This window comes from Phoxinus phoxinus (genome assembly GCF_949152265.1).
Source record: "Phoxinus phoxinus genome assembly, chromosome: 13".
Taxonomy (NCBI): Eukaryota; Metazoa; Chordata; class Actinopteri; order Cypriniformes; family Leuciscidae; genus Phoxinus; species Phoxinus phoxinus.
In genome coordinates this window covers 10,414,813-10,432,341 of record NC_136888.1, presented here as the reverse complement: position 1 = coordinate 10,432,341, position 17,529 = coordinate 10,414,813, and the positions used below count along the sequence as shown (strand labels likewise).

General features: G+C 43.9%; 2 protein-coding genes across 2 annotated transcripts; one reads left to right on the top strand and one right to left on the bottom strand.

Moving 5' to 3' along the window:
* Positions 1-821: 821 nt before the first annotated feature.
* Positions 822-12,994, top strand: LOC307009487 (uncharacterized protein). Its single transcript, XM_079633279.1, has 4 exons — positions 822-834; positions 10,160-10,408; positions 10,571-10,959; positions 11,728-12,994. The coding sequence occupies exons 2-4, from the start codon at positions 10,328-10,330 to the stop codon at positions 11,858-11,860; spliced, it is 603 nt and encodes a 200-aa protein (XP_079489405.1). The 5' UTR covers positions 822-834; positions 10,160-10,327; the 3' UTR covers positions 11,861-12,994.
* Positions 12,995-16,224: 3,230 nt separating this feature from the next.
* On the bottom strand, positions 16,225-16,864 carry LOC307008869 (uncharacterized protein; the record flags this gene model as incomplete). Its single annotated transcript, XM_079632145.1, has 3 exons — positions 16,225-16,298; positions 16,394-16,513; positions 16,643-16,864. The coding sequence occupies 3 exons, from the start codon at positions 16,862-16,864 to the stop codon at positions 16,257-16,259; spliced, it is 384 nt and encodes a 127-aa protein (XP_079488271.1). The 3' UTR covers positions 16,225-16,256.
* Positions 16,865-17,529: the final 665 nt, after the last annotated feature.

Below are 17,529 nucleotides of genomic sequence, written 5' to 3'. Positions count from 1 at the left end.
TTCTAAAAGAGGTATCATACATTTTGTATGGTCCCACGACCGCTTCCACTTGTCCTGTATCTTTAGAAGACCAAAGTTTTTGGACTGCAACAGAACATTTCAAATTAGTCTTGTTAATATTTAGATGAAAACCTATACCATTTACATTTTCAACAAAGAACACATGCAACCATGACCAGGAACGGGTCATGGGAGAAACATGCAACTTGATGACCAACCGGTCTAAACCAACGACCAACAGGTCGGAACTAACTTATGATTTTCTATTGCACCTTGTTCTTGAGCACTACTCCAAACAGGTACCAGAGAACTGGTATGAGCTGGGACCTGAGAGCTGGCTTGAGCTGTGACCTGAGAGCTGGCTTGAGCTGGAACCTGAGAGCTTGCTTGAGCTGTGACCTGAGAGCTGGCTTGAACTGTGACCTGAGAGCTGGCTTGAGCTGTGACCTGAGAGCTGGTTTGAGCTGGAACCTGAGAGCTGGTTGGGGCTGGGACCTGAGAGCTGGCTTGAGCTGGGACTTTAGGCCTGGCTTGAGCTGGGACCTTAGACCTGGCTTGAGCTGAGACCTTAGACCTGGTTGGCGCTGGGACCTTAGACCTGGTTGGCGCTGGGACCTGAGAGCTGGCTTGAGCTGGGACCTGAGAGCTGGGACCTGAGAGCTGGCTTGAGCTGGGACCTGAGAGCTGGCTTGAGCTGGGACCTGAGAGCTGGCTTGAGCTGGGACCTGAGAGCTGGCTTGAGCTGGGACCTGAGAGCTGGGTTGAGCTGGAACCTGAGAGCTGGCTTGAGCTGGGACCTGAGAGCTGGCACTACTTTTTTTTATAAGGTTTCAGGTGACTGATGTTATATTTTGTTTTAAGACAGACACCCTGTGGTGTTTGTAAAGTTGCTGTCTTTCCTGAAATCTCCTTAACTGTGTAGGTTCCAGTGTAGTCTGCTTCCATTCTCCCTCCTTTCCTGCTTCTCTTTCTCATGTTCAGTAAGAGTACTTCATCTCCCTCTTTAAACTCCACATTTCTGTACTTTTTCTGAACTCTTTTTGCAAATGCCTCTGTTGTTGTTTTTTTGTTCTCGTGCAATATTCTCCTCGACTTTTTCTCTTGTGCTCTCTTGCATTCTCTGACTGTCCCTGAGAAATTCACTGTAGTCTTCAGGGAGTATTCACGAGTTCACACTTACAAATAAGTCAGATGGAATAAATGGTATGCATATTTGGCGTGCTGTCCGAGGAGAGGGCTCCGGGCTCGGTATTCGGCCCGAACCCAGAGTACTCCCCCCGTATTGCTGGTTTAGGAAGTAACCAGGCGAGTGTGAGGAGACGGGGTGGTGGAGGGATGCTGAAAAACTGTCGAGGAATGTTGGGGAGTCAAATGAGTATGTATATAGGTCTCCACTCATGCTGATTGGATAGAAATGTTGATTACTGATTGTTGACAGCTGGTTGGAATGATGTGATAATTGGATCAATTATTTGAACGTGCTCCTCCCGAACTTTGTTTATAAAACATCATTTCACGAGTTCACACTTACAAATAAGTCAGATGGAATAAATGGTATGCATATTTGGCGTGCTGTCCGAGGAGAGGGCTCCGGGCTCGGTATTCGGCCCGAACCCAGAGTACTCCCCCCAAAAGCTGCAAATTAAATGCAGGACAGCCGCCATGATGTTGATGACCCCCCCAAAACTTGCAGGGTGCAGAGCTTAAGGTACCGGAAGTGGGAAGGGGTAAGTCGCTGGAAGTCTCCTTGTGACATCGGACGGGAGTTGATTGTCATGACGTCAGATGGGTGGGCCTCTAAGGTGGTAGACTGGGGATGGTCATATGTGATGTACTTTTTTAAATATCCAAACTATTTGGACGTAGAACTGAGCTCCTGCGGGAGCAGAGTATATGACACTGCTGCGGCAGTGGACAAATTTGGATGGAGTGACAGGGCTCCTGCGGGAGCGGAGTAGATGACACTGCTGCGGCAGTGGACCAAACTTGCTTTCAAAAATATTCTAACTATTTGGACATTGAACTGAGCTCCTGCGGGAGCGGAGTAGATGACACTGCTGCGGCAGTGGACAAGTTTGGATGGAGTAACGGAGCTCCTGCGGGAGCGGAGTAGATGACACTGCTGCGGCAGTGGATGAGTTTGGACGGAGTAACACAGCTCCTGCGGGAGCGGAGTAGATGACACTGCTGCGGCAGTGGACCAGACTTGCTTTCCCAACTTGCTTTTAGATATCCCAAACAATTTTGGACATAGAATTGAGCTCCTGCGGTAGCGGAGTTGAAGACACTGCTGCGGCAGTGGAGCAAGTTTGGACGAAGTAACGAAGCTCCTGCGGGAGCGGAGTAGATGACACTGCTGCGGCAGTGGAGCAAGTTTGGACGGAGTAACGAAGCTCCTGCGGGAGCGGAGTAGATGACACTGCTGCGGCAGTGGACCAAACTTGCTTTCAATTTGGTTTTAAATATCCAAACTATTTGGACATAGAACTGAGCTCCTGCGGGGTCGGAGAAGATGACACTGCTGCGGCAGTGGACAAGTTTGGACCGAGTAACGGAGCTCCTGCGGGAGCGGAGTAGATGACACTGCTGCGGCAGTGAATGAGTTTGGACGGAGTAACGGAGCTCCTGCGGGAGCGGAGTAGATGACACTGCTGCGGCAGTGGATGAGTTTGGACGGAGTAACGGAGCTCCTGCGGGAGCGGAGTAGATGACACTGCTGCGGCAGTGGATGAGTTTGGACGGAGTAATGGAGCTCCTGCGGGAGCGGAGTAGAATACACTGCTGTGGCAGTGGATAAGTTTGGATGGAGTAACGGAGCTCCCGTGGGAGCGTAGTAGATGACGCTGCTGCGGAAGTGGAAACAAGTTTGGACGGAGTGGCGGAACCTCTGCGGGAGTGGAGTAGAGTAGCTGTAGTAGAAGAACTGGTAACACTTTACAATAAGGTTTGTTAGTTAAAGCTGCAGTCCGTCGTTTTTCCTCTTTGTCGCCATCTCTGTTAGAAATCTGCAATTGCAGTTATTCGCGGAATTATTAACTGTGCGTGGGTAGTAAATCGGCATGAAACAGCGCGGATGAACACAATGTATTGAGGAGAACCTGTCGCGTCGCTGTGGATACTGTACTGTCATCAGCAATGTCAGAGTATACCTTTTGAAAGTGTCAACATTAGAATTTTCATCGGTAAATGTCATCTGAACAAGTAAGTAACATTCACTTTTGTTTTGACCAAATTCGGGGGGTGGGGGGAAGCATTGCAGTAGCTATATCATGCTGATTAAATCTAACGATTGCTTATATCACGTCAAAACGTGAAAAATATATTTTTTCTGTAGCCACTCTGAAGTCCGAAGTCTTTGGGTTTTACAACTGGTGAATCTCCAGTTGTCACTGGTGATTGTCGCTTTAAACTTTCGGGATCCGCCATACCAAGTGCTAAGCTAAATATCCACCTCCATCATCCACACACGCTAGCCGGGGACTCCTTCTCTATGTGTACAGAAGTGACGTAATGACGCAAAGACATGCTCGAAATTCCCGCGGAAATCCACCAGTACCACTGGAATTAAAATCATTATTACAAGATTACCGTTTTGAATCGAGGTAAGGCAAGCAGATCGTTTTGAACACTGGCTGGTTACGTTTTTTTTCAAAAATGTCTTTTTTGATATTTTTAAACCCAAAAAAGTGCCGGACTGCAGCTTTAACATTAGTTAACTACATTAGTTAACATGAACTAATAATGAATTGCACTTATACAGCATTTATTAATCTTTGTTAATGTTAATTTCAACATTTACTAATACTTTATTAAAATCTTGTGCACATTAGTTAATGCACTGTGAACTAACATGAACTAACAATGAACAGCTGTATTTCTATTAACTAACGTTAACAAAGTTTAACAAATACAGTAACAAATGTATTGCTCATGGTTAGTTCATGTTAGTTAATACATTAACTAATGAACCTTATTGTAAAGTGTTACCGAAGAACTTGGTTGACTTGCTCCTAACTGACTGGAAAGCTAGTTGCGTCGAGAGAGGTATCTTGTTAGAGGAAGAGGTGGTGCTGCTGTGGTGTTGATGATGATAACTTGCTTTCGAACTGTGATCTGAAAGGTGGGTGGGACGGAGATCTGAGCTCCGGCTGGAACAGAAAAGTGTTTCTAGAATGGGGAGCGAGGCTCCTGCGGGAGTGGTGGTCTGTAGGGTTGGGTGGGAAGGGAGTTGGCAAAGTAATTAACTGATGAGGGTTTGTTGGGCTTCTTTGATATGGAAGCGGTTTGAGCGGATGTAACTCTTGAAGGCTTCCGATGACCAGCGGCCAAGAGATTGGATCTGCTGCTGGGAGAGGCCTTTTTGAGCAGCTGTGGTTGCTGCGCCTATGCGGAATGAATGGCTGGAAAAGTGTTCTGCTGGGATGCCTGAAAGGAGCAAAACAGATTTAAGGTGTTTTTGGAACCAGAACCGTGTGACGGGGCGGTTGGAGTCGTCTGCGAAAAGTGGGTCGGAAAGGGATTTAGTCTGTGAATTTCTGAAAAGTAAATAGGCTGAGAGAGTTTGGTATGGTTGGATTGGTGATAGGAGATTGAAAATATGAAATGACCTTTCCTGATTTGATCTGTTTTACTTTCTTGATGAAGTAGGAGATGGTTTCGTTGATTTTGTTTCATAGATCTGTGGTTGTGGGGTGGATTTTTGGGTTAAAGCTGGAAGTGATGGTGAGTTCTAAGCATCTTAGGAAACCGAAAAAGCCAATATGAACATTGCCTCCAGTGTGCGGGCAGTATTGGTGGAGTGGTAACCTCTGCGGAGGCTGGAGATGCATTTAGTGAGTATGTCTAATGTTATTGGTTGTCTGGCATCTGGGCGGGTTGGTTGGGTTTTTTGGATACCTTTGATGAGCATTGAGCATTGTCTGAGAATTTGCAATTTTTTTGTGGAAGGTGAACCAAAAAGGAGTTTGTGGAAGAATTGGATTCCGCTTAGATAACCCTTGATGGAGCAGGCTTTGAGGTTCTTGGTGCTGTTGAGATAGGAATGAAGTGATGGTGAGCAGAGAAAAATTGGGAAAAGGCAGGATGTATGTAAAGTGAAAAGACTTAAACACTTCCATGCGGTTAAGTAGGATTGGAGGGTGCTGGGTGAAACAGCTTGAAGAATGGAATTAAGGGAGGCGTCAAGAAGTGGTTTCAATGGGTGGTTTATGGGAATATCAACTTTGAATAGTGAGGTACTGGAGTTGGGAATGGGTCCGCATCTGGTGCCAGCAGCCTGAATTTCTGTGAGGATCTGGGCTCTGATGTTACTGGCAACGGGGGGCGGTTCCATAGCTGTATCGTTCGGCGGGATGGGCATCGCCGTTGTGGAAAATAGTGTGAAAGGAGGACGATTTTTGGGAAAAAATAGGAGGGAAAAACCCCCGGGGCCGAGGCCGTTTGTGGAGGCAACCTTACGCTTAGGTCAGCCCCTGGAGCTTGTGGAGGAACAGAAAAAGTGGGAAAGGAAGGGAGCTGAGTAGGCAGAAAGGGAGTCTGGGCCTGCTCCTCTAGCTGAGGCAGCCTCGCGCTAGAGTCTGGAGGTGGAGCTGGCCACGGACAGGGGAACGGGTTGGAAAAAGTGACAGGAAAATTATATGGTAGCTGGGCCTGCGCCATTGGTGGAGGCATACTCACGCTAAAAGGGGGGCTTGTTCGTTTAGAAATGGCATTGGGACGTGAGGCGTGGTGCTGGCGAAAGCTGCGGTCTGTAGCGGAGCGGAGAGGAGGCTGGGGCCTGCCGGCAGCGGCGGAAACTGGGGCGCGGCTTGGGCTAGCTGAAGGCCTGCTGCGGCCTGACGCTTTGGAAAACTAGGCCCTGCGAAAGGGGAAGTAGGAGTTTTCTGGGAACGTGAGTTCGGGCTCTGTAATTACTCGCCTTTTTTGCGGATTTGCAGGTGGAGTGGATTTTGGAGACGGAAAAGCTGACTGGAGAGAAACGTACAGGTTGTATAGTTGTGCTTTATTCATTCTCCTGGAAAAATGAACGTCGGCGCTGATTAGCGCTTGTCTCAACCCCAAAACTGACAATTTTTCAATCGCAGGAATGGTGGGTTGTGCTGAAGTGTAGGAGGATGCTGGAGATGGTGGTGGCAACCTTGATGGTGGGGGTGAGGGCAAGCCACGGCACCTCGGGTACGGGAAGCGGCTCGGCTAGGCCTGCGGCCTCGTGACTTTGCTGGAGGTTCGGTTGTGCTGTCCTGGGAACTTATGGAAAAAATTGGAAACCACTAAAGTAGCCTTTGATGGACCCTGCTTGGAGGCCCTTACCGCTGTTGATATGGGAGGTGAATGAGGTGACTGAAAGGAGAAAAATATCGGGGAACTGCAAGTTATATGCAAAGTGGGATCCTTTGAAACATCTTCATGCAGTCAGGATTGGATGGTTCTGGGGGAAAACTGCTTGGAGGATGGTGTCGAGCGATGCGTCGAGTAGGGGTTTTAAACGAGTAAGTCACAGGGATATTAATTCTGAATAGTAAGGTACTGGATGAGGAGACATCACTGCTCCACTGCACAGTGGAGACAATTTTCCAGAGAACGGAGCTCTTGTGGGAGCCGAGGTGACATTGCTGCGGCTTTGGAGAAATTTTCAAAGAAACTTAACTCCACCAGGGCGGGAATGTAATACTGCTGTGCAGTGAAGGCAAGTTTAGAAAGAAACTGAGCTCCTGCGGGAGCCGACGGTCACGTCACTGCTGCGGTAGTGGAGAACATTAGCTAGAGAAACTAAGCTCCTGCAGGAGTGAGAGGGGACATCACTGCTGTGGCGGTGAAGGCAAGGTTAGCCAGAGAAACTTGACTCTTGTGGGAGCAGAATGGACTGCTGACAGTGAAGGTTAACCAGATGAATGCCAGAGACGGAGCTCCTGTAGGAGCGGAGGAGATGACACTGCTGTTGCAGTGTGAGAGGGATCCTACGGGAACGGTGGATATGGTGAGCTTGTAGGTTTAAATGGCAGCCTTGCCGGATTATGCGCATCTGAAGTTTAAATGACTGAGCAAAGATAGCGGTTCGTGTTTAGGACAGTTTAAAATGTCTGGGAAGGTGGATGAGACCAAAAATATCCTTTGATTTCTCCTTGTGCAGTGCGGCCTGGAAATTAACTGTATCCAAGTTAAAGCCCAGAATTCAATGGATGTGGTTAGACTCATGGTTTATCCTGGGCGATTGAAATCCGAAGCTCAGCGGAAACCTTGCAGTTTAACTGGTGGAAAGAGTTTCATGCAAGCTGTTGAGGAGAATGTGACCGAATGTTTGGTGTCATTTTATATGTTCTCAGTAAACATGTGATGATTGAGCTCAGCATACGTCTTCGTGTGGTCCTTTCTGGAAGGGTTGAAAGAACTAGAGTGGGTTACACCTGTGTATATTTACCACTGACGCATCAATTTGATACTGGATATTAATAATAATAATAATAATACATTTTATTTATAACGCACTTTTCATTCCAAAGAATCTCAAAGTGCTACACAGTAAAACGACAGTAACTAAAAACTAATAAAAACCATTAGCACATAAAAGCCTTTCTGAATGAAAAAAAGAAAGGCTTTTAAGGATGATCATCCAACAGCGAAGTACAGTCTGATTTATATGATCGTTTGTTCTTTTATCTGTTGCTGGTTCATTCATTTGGTGACGTTCAAAAGAGACTCGCTTATGCCTGCTGCGGCGGCTTAATGCTGGAGGAAAGTCCCGTTCCTTCGCATGAAGAGGGCGGTATTGCCCGAGACGCAAGAGTGGTGCTCGACGGGCTTTATTGTCCATTTCTTTATAGCAGGAATTATTGAATGGTCCGGTTTGAAAAAATGCTCAGAAGGAAGATCCCGGATGTTTCGCCCGCGGTGGCGAGGATCCGTTTGTTTGGCCTGACGCCCGCGAGATAACGCCGGAGGGTTCTGGCAAAGATTCCTGAAGGGCGAAAAGATTCTTCATCGGACGGGAGAGCTCGTTTCGGACAACGTTTAGGCCAGGGGTGCCCAATCCTGCTCCTGGCGATCGACTGTCCTGCACAGTTCATCTCCAACCCTAATCAAACACACCTGAAGCAACCAATTAAGGTCTTCAGAGCACGTCAGGATCACTTGAAAATTAAAGGCAGGTGTGTTTGATTAGGGTTGGAGATGAACTGTGCAGGACAGTCGATCGCCAGGAGCAGGATTGGGCACCCCTGGTTTAGGCTATATGGGACGCGGCCAAAATGCTGAAAAACTGTCGAGGAACGTTGGGGAGTCAAATGAGTATGTATATAGGTCTCCACTCATGCTGATTGGATAGAAATGTTGATTACTGATTGTTGACAGCTGGTTGGAATTATGTGATAATTGGATCAATTATTTGAACGTGCTCCTCCCGAACTTTGTTTATAAAACATCATTTATTGTTGAAAGCTACAACAAAATAGATAATGACTTGTACATTTCATAGTATAGACTTTTACACTAAATTAGTCTACAATAAAATATTAAACATGTTTCCAATAAAGCGGAGCTTCATGGGCAATATATCTGCATTTATATACTACTTCTACATCATACATTAACTTTTCATACATTTCGCATACATTATATATTACATACCGGCAGAATTCACACTTTTGTAGTAAAAAGAGAAACATTATGCAGAAGTATAATTTGCTGTTATTTGTGTTTGTCAGAGCCTGCAGTTACTGTGTGACGCGCGAACATGCGCTTAGGGCAGCCATGTCTATAAATGAATGTACAAAGGTTTTTGGCTACTTCCAATGCAGACTTTGTCTTTTGAGGAAAGGCCTCCACCCACTTGGAAAAATAGTCAGTGACTGTCAATATATACTGATATCCAGTATATGTTTTTTGGAGTGGACCAGTGAGATCAATGACGATGAGCTCCCAAACAGCAGATACCTATTAGTGATTTGAATGCGTAATTTATTAAATAAAATAATGCGTATCATTGTTCAAATCTAGTCGATTACAAAAGATGGTGACCTTGATGCAGTCCAGAGTTTTAACTGCATTCAGGGGTGGTCCCACCCGTTGACATTGGTCACATTCAGATATCTTAAAAAGAAAAAAGCTCAAATTACAAACAGTAAGTTTTTACATAGATATTAATATGTAAATAAGATATAGACGTATAAAAATAAAAATGTTGGCTTATGGATGAACAGATAAACTACATACCCATTTGTCAATGTCCACTGTCATGCCATACCAGTAGAACCGTGAACACATGGCAGCTCGTGTTTTTAAGGTTCCTGTATGTCCTCCAATAGGTGAGGCATGAAATTCATAGCCCTCCTCCTTTGTCTTTATGACTCTTCTGTGACTGCCAAAAAGTAGTTCTCCATCTTCAAGGAATATCGACATAACCAATAATAAATAATGCAAAATATGAACACGTGCATATTCCTGTCAGTATAGAACGTATTTTGATGGGAAATACTGACCGTGAATCCTGAATTTTGAGGAGTATTTCCTTAGGCTTTGCTTCTGCCCTTTATTTAGAAAATTTCCTCCCACTTATTTTCCATGGTTAAACTACAGTTAGCAGAAAAAATAAGCATTAATCATTTAAAAGCTAAACATTAGTTGATGTGTTTCATCTCGGGCAGATGGCGCCAAAAGCTAGAACCTCGAGTAAACACCAGATTTAACGTTTTAACACGACATTACGACTCCACTTGCTAAAAATAATATATTGAAAATGTCTGTCAACATTTCTTGTGATTGTACAAAGCATGCAATTAGGTAATGTGTATATTAATGTGTATATAATATGTGATATAATACACCAACACTTACCGCTTGTAATCTCGTACACTAAATCTAGTTTTTACAAATAATAACTTGCCTGACGGTTTATTTAGCAACCGGAGATATTTATAGTCCGCTCAGCTTGTAGAACCCTTCAGGTTCAAAAATGCATTTTTTTTTTTCATGAAACACAAAGGTAGGCATAGTTATTTTTTTATTACACATAAAATAATGAATCAAACAACAATCAAACAATTAGTTCTGCGCTCCAGCGATTTGCGCTTATAGAGGGCAAAAAATTAATCAGATCAAAGAGAGGGTAATTTGCCTACATGCTAGCTTTTTTATTTACAATTAATTTCAACGTTTCCATTTATAGTGCAATTTGAAAAAGTCAGCCAGTCAGACATAGGGGCCTTTGAAGGAGGATCCACAAAAGCTGGGTACTGCCCATGATGGGCACTTGTGACTTGATGCAGACAAGCCAGACAGACAGTCTCTCACGGACTGACGGAGCCCAGTAAGCCCGCAGACTGCTCTCGCATCGATGGCCTGTCACCGACATTATTTGACTGCTCTCCAGTCAAGCATCGCAGAGTCGACCTACAGCGGTGCTTCGGAGGCTGTGGTTAGTGTAGACCTTCGAAAGACCCACCACCTATGATAATATGATGATGATAATAACAGTTATAATTATAATAAAAGTAGATCTACTAGGCCTAATAATACATTTATATTGACATAAATTGTAAAATACATCTTCGCTGATCTTTTTCATCATGTTCCCGAGGTAGTGGATACCCATCGGCTCCCGGCTGTACCACACTTCGGAAGCAGATGTCACGGTGCGCTTCGGATGGTGGTAGAAAGCTTTTGCGTCAGATGGACATTTGGACACATAGGACGTGAAACTTTTTACCGGACACAGCGGATCCCCGGGTCTGGCACACATAAAACCTTGGAAGTTTTCCTTATCTGGGTCATTCGGATCGTTGTGGTTTTTGGTGTGCGGATTTTAAGCCAGGGTGACAAACTCAACCCCATCCTCGTCTCTCTGGACTTTAAAAGACTGCATGGAGAGCTCCCGGTTGCCCTCCCTGCCACGCCGAGCCAAACACAGCTGGATGTCAAACCAGACTTTTCTGACCAGGCCAAGGGGCGTATCGGGAGACAGTACAGGTGAATTCTTTATGATTTCAAGATCAGACTCAGAAATATGTGGATGGTGAACGCTGGTATCTTTACCGCTTTTTCTGTAACGCTTAATTATTGCTTTAAACACAGCATTACAGGTCATGAATCTGGTGTCAGTTATAATATTGAATTCTCTTATATGGCGGTTGATACCGGCTCTCAGGCTCCTTAGGCTTGAAACGCTGTACTCTCCTCCTGCCTTGTTTGTCTGGACAGCTGCGTAAAAGTCCATTTCTTTTTGAACAATAAAGTCTCTGAGTGTATTTACTGGCCATTTCGTATTTTTTTTCGTGTTGATTTCATCTTTTTCGTCTTCTATTTGATTCAATTCTCCCGGTGTTATCTCTTTGTGTCGTTTCTCCGTTTTGTTTAAATTTTTCTTTCTTCAGCAACATTCCAGTCGTCAAAGTTGTCATATTCTCCATAAATGTTAAAAGAAATTACGAAGTCGCTCATTGTTGTATTAGTAGGCTAATATCTAACTAACGTAATATCTAACTAACGTTAGATGTTTGTTTTTATAGAGCAAATTGTTAACGGATACTTTGACTGCCTGTTGCTATGGTTACTCACAGCTGTTGTAGGCAGCGCATTTATTTATTCATTTCAATTGGTAAACAGGCAGTTTCACCAGAACTACTTTACTAGGTGTCCTCTATCACTTTTTAACGGACACCCTGCAGCCAATCAGAATCGAGTATTCACCCAGACCATGGTATAAAACTATTTACATTATGTGTGTGTGTGTGTTAGGTTAAGTGGACAAACAACATTTATGGCAAAGCCACTCAGCGTCTGGCACTTCCTCCACCTCAGCGCACTCAATGTGGAACCAGAGATGACAAAGGTCACACTGCACCCATTCATCAATGGCCCCATCTCCTGACCCAAGTGGGACCACCCTACTGCATACAGCGCAGTGTTCCCCATCTTCCTCAATGGGAGGTGGTGTTTGTTTTTTCTGCCTTTTGGCCTCCTGCGCTTGTTTTTTTTCCTCCCTCTTCTTTGCCATATCTTCTTTGCGCTTTCTCTTCTTTTCTTCCTTCTCTTTCTCCTCTGCTTCTTTCTGCTCCAGCCGCCGAACATACTCGTCACTCGTGATGACGCGGGCTGGCAGCGGAAGGCGACGCCTCACCTTGTCCCTCCTGTCCAAGGCTGGGGTCATCAGGACATTTGCGAGACTTTCTGGAATCACCCCCGCTGCTACCAGGTAATTTTTTTCAACCCCACTTTTGCAGGTGGGGCAAGGTGTTGGAGTGGTGGAGGGAGTGTTTGATGTCTGTGTGTCAGTAGTGGGATTGTATGTGTGTGTGAGAGTGGTAGGTGTGTCTGAAGGAGTGACGGGAGCAGTGGAAGGCGTGGCTGAGGGAGTGACGGACTTGGGATGGATGGAGTGATGAGAGTGATGGGTGGCGTGGCTGAGGTAGTGACGGGAGTGCTGGATGGCCTGGCATCAACAGATGGGAGCACTCTCACCACCTAAAGCAACACAGCATATTTAATACTCATTAGCACACCACAAAAAAATGCAAGTACCTTAGAGGATAAATTATCATTGTATTAATGTTAAAATTACCTGGGTTGTGTCCACAGCCCCCCTTGACAGAGGGAAGATGCCTGCCTTCCGGAACCCAGCCTTTATGTTTACTGCAGTGACAGCAGTGGGGTAGACTGCTTTTAGCAGGGAAGAAAACAGCTTTTTCCCCACCACCAGATCCCCTCGCACTAGACCCATCCGGGACGCCATGGTGGAAAAAACAGCCTTAAGCGGGTTAAAGACCGCAATGTATAGGGGCTGTAGGATGTGTGTGGTGTGGGCAGGGAGGCAGAGGATCTCAATTTTATTTTCCCTACAGTACAATATTACGTCTCTTGAGACATGCGTCTCGTGTTGATCCATAATTAGAATTATTGGCCTTTCCTCCGAAGCATACTGCACAAAATGCCTGAGCCATTTGAGAAACAGCTCAGAGTCCATGTACCCCTTCTCCTAGATGCCATAGAGAGCGTTGGGGGGCCCATCCACCCTGTATGCGTTTTGGGAGGCAGCCGGGGTAGATGATGAAGGGAGGGATGCTGTCCCCGGCTGCACTCACGCAGCAGTGCACTGTGATGTGCTCCCTGGTGGTCTGCTGCTGCTGGTACACATGCTTCCTCCCAGTCTGGCACAGCACCTTCTCCCTGGACCTTGGCTTGTCCCCAAAGCCAGTTTCGTCACAGTTGAAGACAAGATGGGGTTTGTCCTCTAAAATGTGGCGAACGTATAAGGCCTCGTATAATTTGAAGAACCCTTCAATGGCCTCTGGAGTAGCTCCATGGACTCTTGCCCTGTCCAGGGAGTCGGCTGTGCGGGAGGTGAGTTCTGGATGGCAGGCCTTAAATCTGGACCACCAGACGTCACTTGGCCCCTTCTCCAGATTGACAGTGGTACTGTCCCCTCTGCCACTCTCTTTAATAATGCCAATAGCCAGCACTTTCACCACAGCTCTTGTGACTGGGAAGCCGTGGTCTGCCATTCAGAAAATAAATTAGATGAGAGCATCTTCTTCTGCAGGTGTCAGGGCCGAATTAGGATGAGGGTTCAGACTATATTTTTTTTATATAGTCCTGCAGGGTGGTGTGTGGGATGGCATACTTTTTAGAGGTCTGCCTCAAACTAGCTCCTGCTATCACTTCCTGAACTGCCTTTCCGAGCACTACCTTAGTATACTGCTTTTTTCTGCCTGACATTCTGATTTTCCCTGGCTTTTCTTATTTTCCTTTGAAATAAACTTTTGTTAAAACTGTGAATAAATAATTACTAAACAATCATTTGATGTATGACATTTTATTAAATAACATTAACGTGTGAAGATCCTATCATTGTTTTAACAGTATCATAAACATTCGATTTTATGGAAAGTAGGCTATGAAATAACATCACAATCAATTCAGTTAACGTTATAGTAATACAACAGTTAACAGTAACATATATAACCTTATATAAAATATTGTTGATTTATTAAAGAATAACCATTTAACGTTATATTTATAATATTTTAACATTTAAAATAGTCACTTTAATAAATCAACAAATATATATATATATATATATATATATATATATATATATATATATATATATATATATAATTGTTGATTTATTAAAGAATGACACCTGAGCGTGCACCTGAGACCCGCAGTGATGGAGTGATTGACAGCTGCTGTCAGATTCGCTAAGATGGAGAGTGACTGGAGTGACGCAAGTAGCTTTGCAACAGAGCGGTCATTTGATGCTAGCGAAGCAGAGCAAGAGAGAATGGGTCCAGTATCTGAGTTGATTATTATTACTATTAACCTACGTTAAGCATATTTTGCCGCTATGTGAAAAAAATATCCAGCAAAACGCGCTGGCGGTGGTGAAGTCCATGCAGGAAGAGCACACGCATGCAAACACTGGTGCTTAATTTCCAAGTCCGGTGGAAAGTTATGTAGTCTAGCAATGCTGTTGCAACCAATACATAACTATATAAATGATATGCTAACTAGATGCTAATATACACTACCCTGTTCGTTTTCAATACTCGTAATTCCAACTCCTGACAGTGGTTTTGACGGAACCAGATGCTTTTATATCAAGGCCGTGATGAGCTCGCACCAAGGGCGTGACAGAGTATCGTCACAGGGTACCCCTACTTCAGGAGATTACGTTTAACCTGAATAGGGCAGCACTCAGACGTTTTTACACCATATATTTTAAAATAAAAACACTTTATCCAAATGTCAAAAAATGTACTTGAATCAATTAACAGCATTTATGAAGCCCCATTCTTACAGATCATTAACTAAAAAAAGTTGTTTTAGGGTTTAGTTACCCTTTAATTGCACGTTAAGCATTTTCCTCCCATAGGAAACCATTGTAAGAAAATGCTTAATGTGGCTTACTGTACTAAAACAGTAATATTAAAGGACCAAACTCAGTACACATCATATTAATAAACCATACTATGTATAAAAAAAACAGATGAGCCCAGAATATAAACACATTGCGTTTAATTACACGTTAAGCATTTTCCTCCCACAGAAAACCATTTTAAGAAAACGATTAACGTGGCTTACTGTACTAAGACAGTGATATTACAAGACCAGAGCTGGAGAGGTCCTAAAACTTTGCATTCTGTCCTATAACCGCAGTGTTTAAGGGAGAGGTAGGAACCTTGGGCACATATCCAGGCCGGGGTCTCAATTAGTGAGAGTTAGCCGGCCCGAAACCAGGCACGTTTCATTGACCGAAAATGTGTGCAGGTCCCCCACCTTCTGATAGAGCAATCAAAATTGGAGAACTGTTTCTTTAAAAACTGATTTTTAACTCAACTACCTGAAGTACTCAGGGGAGGTCTCAGAGTGCAGTAGCACTGGAGAAGGTCCCAAGAAGGTAAGAGTTTCCTCTCCTTGCACCACTCAGGAACCTGACGCCCAAGTTGGTCGTACTTCCCATATCTCAACTGTATCCTGATTAGGGATGGGAATTGATAAGAATTTCTGATCAGAAGACACAGCACAGAGCACATGTACACAAATTATGTGTAGCAACCTCAAAACAAACATAAAAGTAGGTGAGCTACTTCTCAAAGTAAAGTCCAGGGACCTATAGCCTAATAAATAAATAAATAAAACTGCCATTTATGTGCCATAAAAACTAAAAACACAGACTGAAAACAGTCAAGGAAGAGCTTGTGCCTTTTGGAAAATTAACAATGCTCATTTGGATTCAACCTGAAACAAAATTTAACTGACATAAAAAATACAAAAATGATCATGTTTGCCCTCTCAGGAAGGATACAAGATCTTTCTGGACTTAGGGTGTCTCCAGCAGTGGAGAACACCCTTTCAGAAGGGGTGGAGGATGCTTGGACACAGAGATACTTCTCAGCTAGAGCTGACAACACTGGCAATGTGTCACTCTTCTTCCACCACCAGAAACTGGCACTGTCTTTGGTTGGAATGGGAGGAAGGCTTCTATAAAGCTGGATTTCTTGCTCCACTCTCTGGGCTGTGGAGACAGGGGGCTGCTGCTGCTGTGTGGAAAGCAGCTTGCTGTCCTCTTCTTCGAAAAGTTCCTCTAGGGCTGTCCTCTTTTTCTGCTTTACAGGTGGCGTCTGAAATAATGACATAACCACAAGCTTTAGTTTTAAATGAAATAGTGTAATAATCCCTGCCATGTGCCATCTATCATCATTCATCACAATTAGCTACAATAAACTTACGTAGTCCTCCTCTTCTTCTTCTTCTTCTCTATCCTCTTATTCTTCTTCCTGCCCCTGTGTCTCTCTTGGCTCTGACAGCTTGAGAAGAAATTTACAGTGTAAGAAGAACCACAGAGCAAGAAGAAAAGGTCACAAAACAGATATATGCTAAAGGCATTGTCAAATTCAAATACCGTGTTTGCTGCCACTGCTGATGCCCTGACCCTGTCCCAGATTTCATCCCTGTCCATTTTAGATTTAAATCTGGGATCTAACACAGTGGCTTCCTCCAGGAATGCCTGGATATCATCACCCTTAAATTTAGAATGGAGGACAAACAACACAAATTTAGAGGAAAATGTGAATGAGAATAAATAACCATTAGTGTATATGATTAATTGTCATATAGTAATTCATCATTACACACATGTCAGTGACTGTACCTGGTAACGTTTGGAAAGATCATTCCAGATGTTCTCCTTGACGCTCCTGACGAATGCAGAGTCGTCTGCCTGCACTGTGTAATGTTTGCGCAGTTTCTGAAGGATGGGCAATATCTGGCCACAGGTTGGACTTTTTTCGCTGGAGACAGCAAGTGTGGATGTGTAATGCATCCTCATCAGCAGCACAAACTCCTCTGCTTTCCTCAGGTCCTCATTGCCCATTCTGGCCAGTTTGCAAAAAAAAAAAAAAATAGTATTGGCTAAATAACAACACACACTGTAAAAAAAATTGCTGCGATTAATTAGCACAACTTAAAATCCAACATTGTTTCAACTTTAAAAAGTATGTGTTCAAGCTTGACTTAAAATATTAAGTTTAGTTAACTTAAGTTTAGTTTGGTTAAGTTGGATATTTAAGTTATCTCAACAAATTTTAACTAATCGCAGCCACATTTTTTACAGTGCATAACCCTTTAAAACATAACCCTATTTTTTTCAAACATTATTTACTTCTCCTTCTCCATGGGCTTTCTAAGCCGTTGGTCTATAGCTGCAGCTTGGATAGCAGGAAACTGTTCACAAAATCTCTCCATCATCAAAAACAGAGAGTTCCATCTCGTCCTCACATCTAAAATGAGCATGTGCTGGGGCAGCTCTGCAGACAGACAGACACACACACACACACACACACACACACACACACACACACACACACACACACACACACACACACACAAGATTATGAGATTACATTAAACAATGTAATATTACCATTACTTTATAATTTTTTTATTTATCCTAATATGTTCATTTATATGTTACAATTTGTATGTCGTTAGCTTGCAATTAAAGTACAGTATTTAAACAGTAAGCCTATTACTACTTAC

What these genes read in the sequence shown, in the direction of transcription:
- LOC307009487 (XM_079633279.1), top strand. Translation starts at nt 10,328, where the DNA reads ATGGCCTGTCACCGACATTATTTGACTGCTCTCCAGTCAAGCATCGCA. An exon ending in GCGGTGCTTCGGAGGCTGTG is followed by an intron (nt 10,409 to 10,570) that starts GTTAGTGTAGAC and finishes CATGTTCCCGAG; the next exon opens with GTAGTGGATACCCATCGGCT. An exon ending in CGTATCGGGAGACAGTACAG is followed by an intron (nt 10,960 to 11,727) that starts GTGAATTCTTTA and finishes TGTGTGTGTTAG; the next exon opens with GTTAAGTGGACAAACAACAT.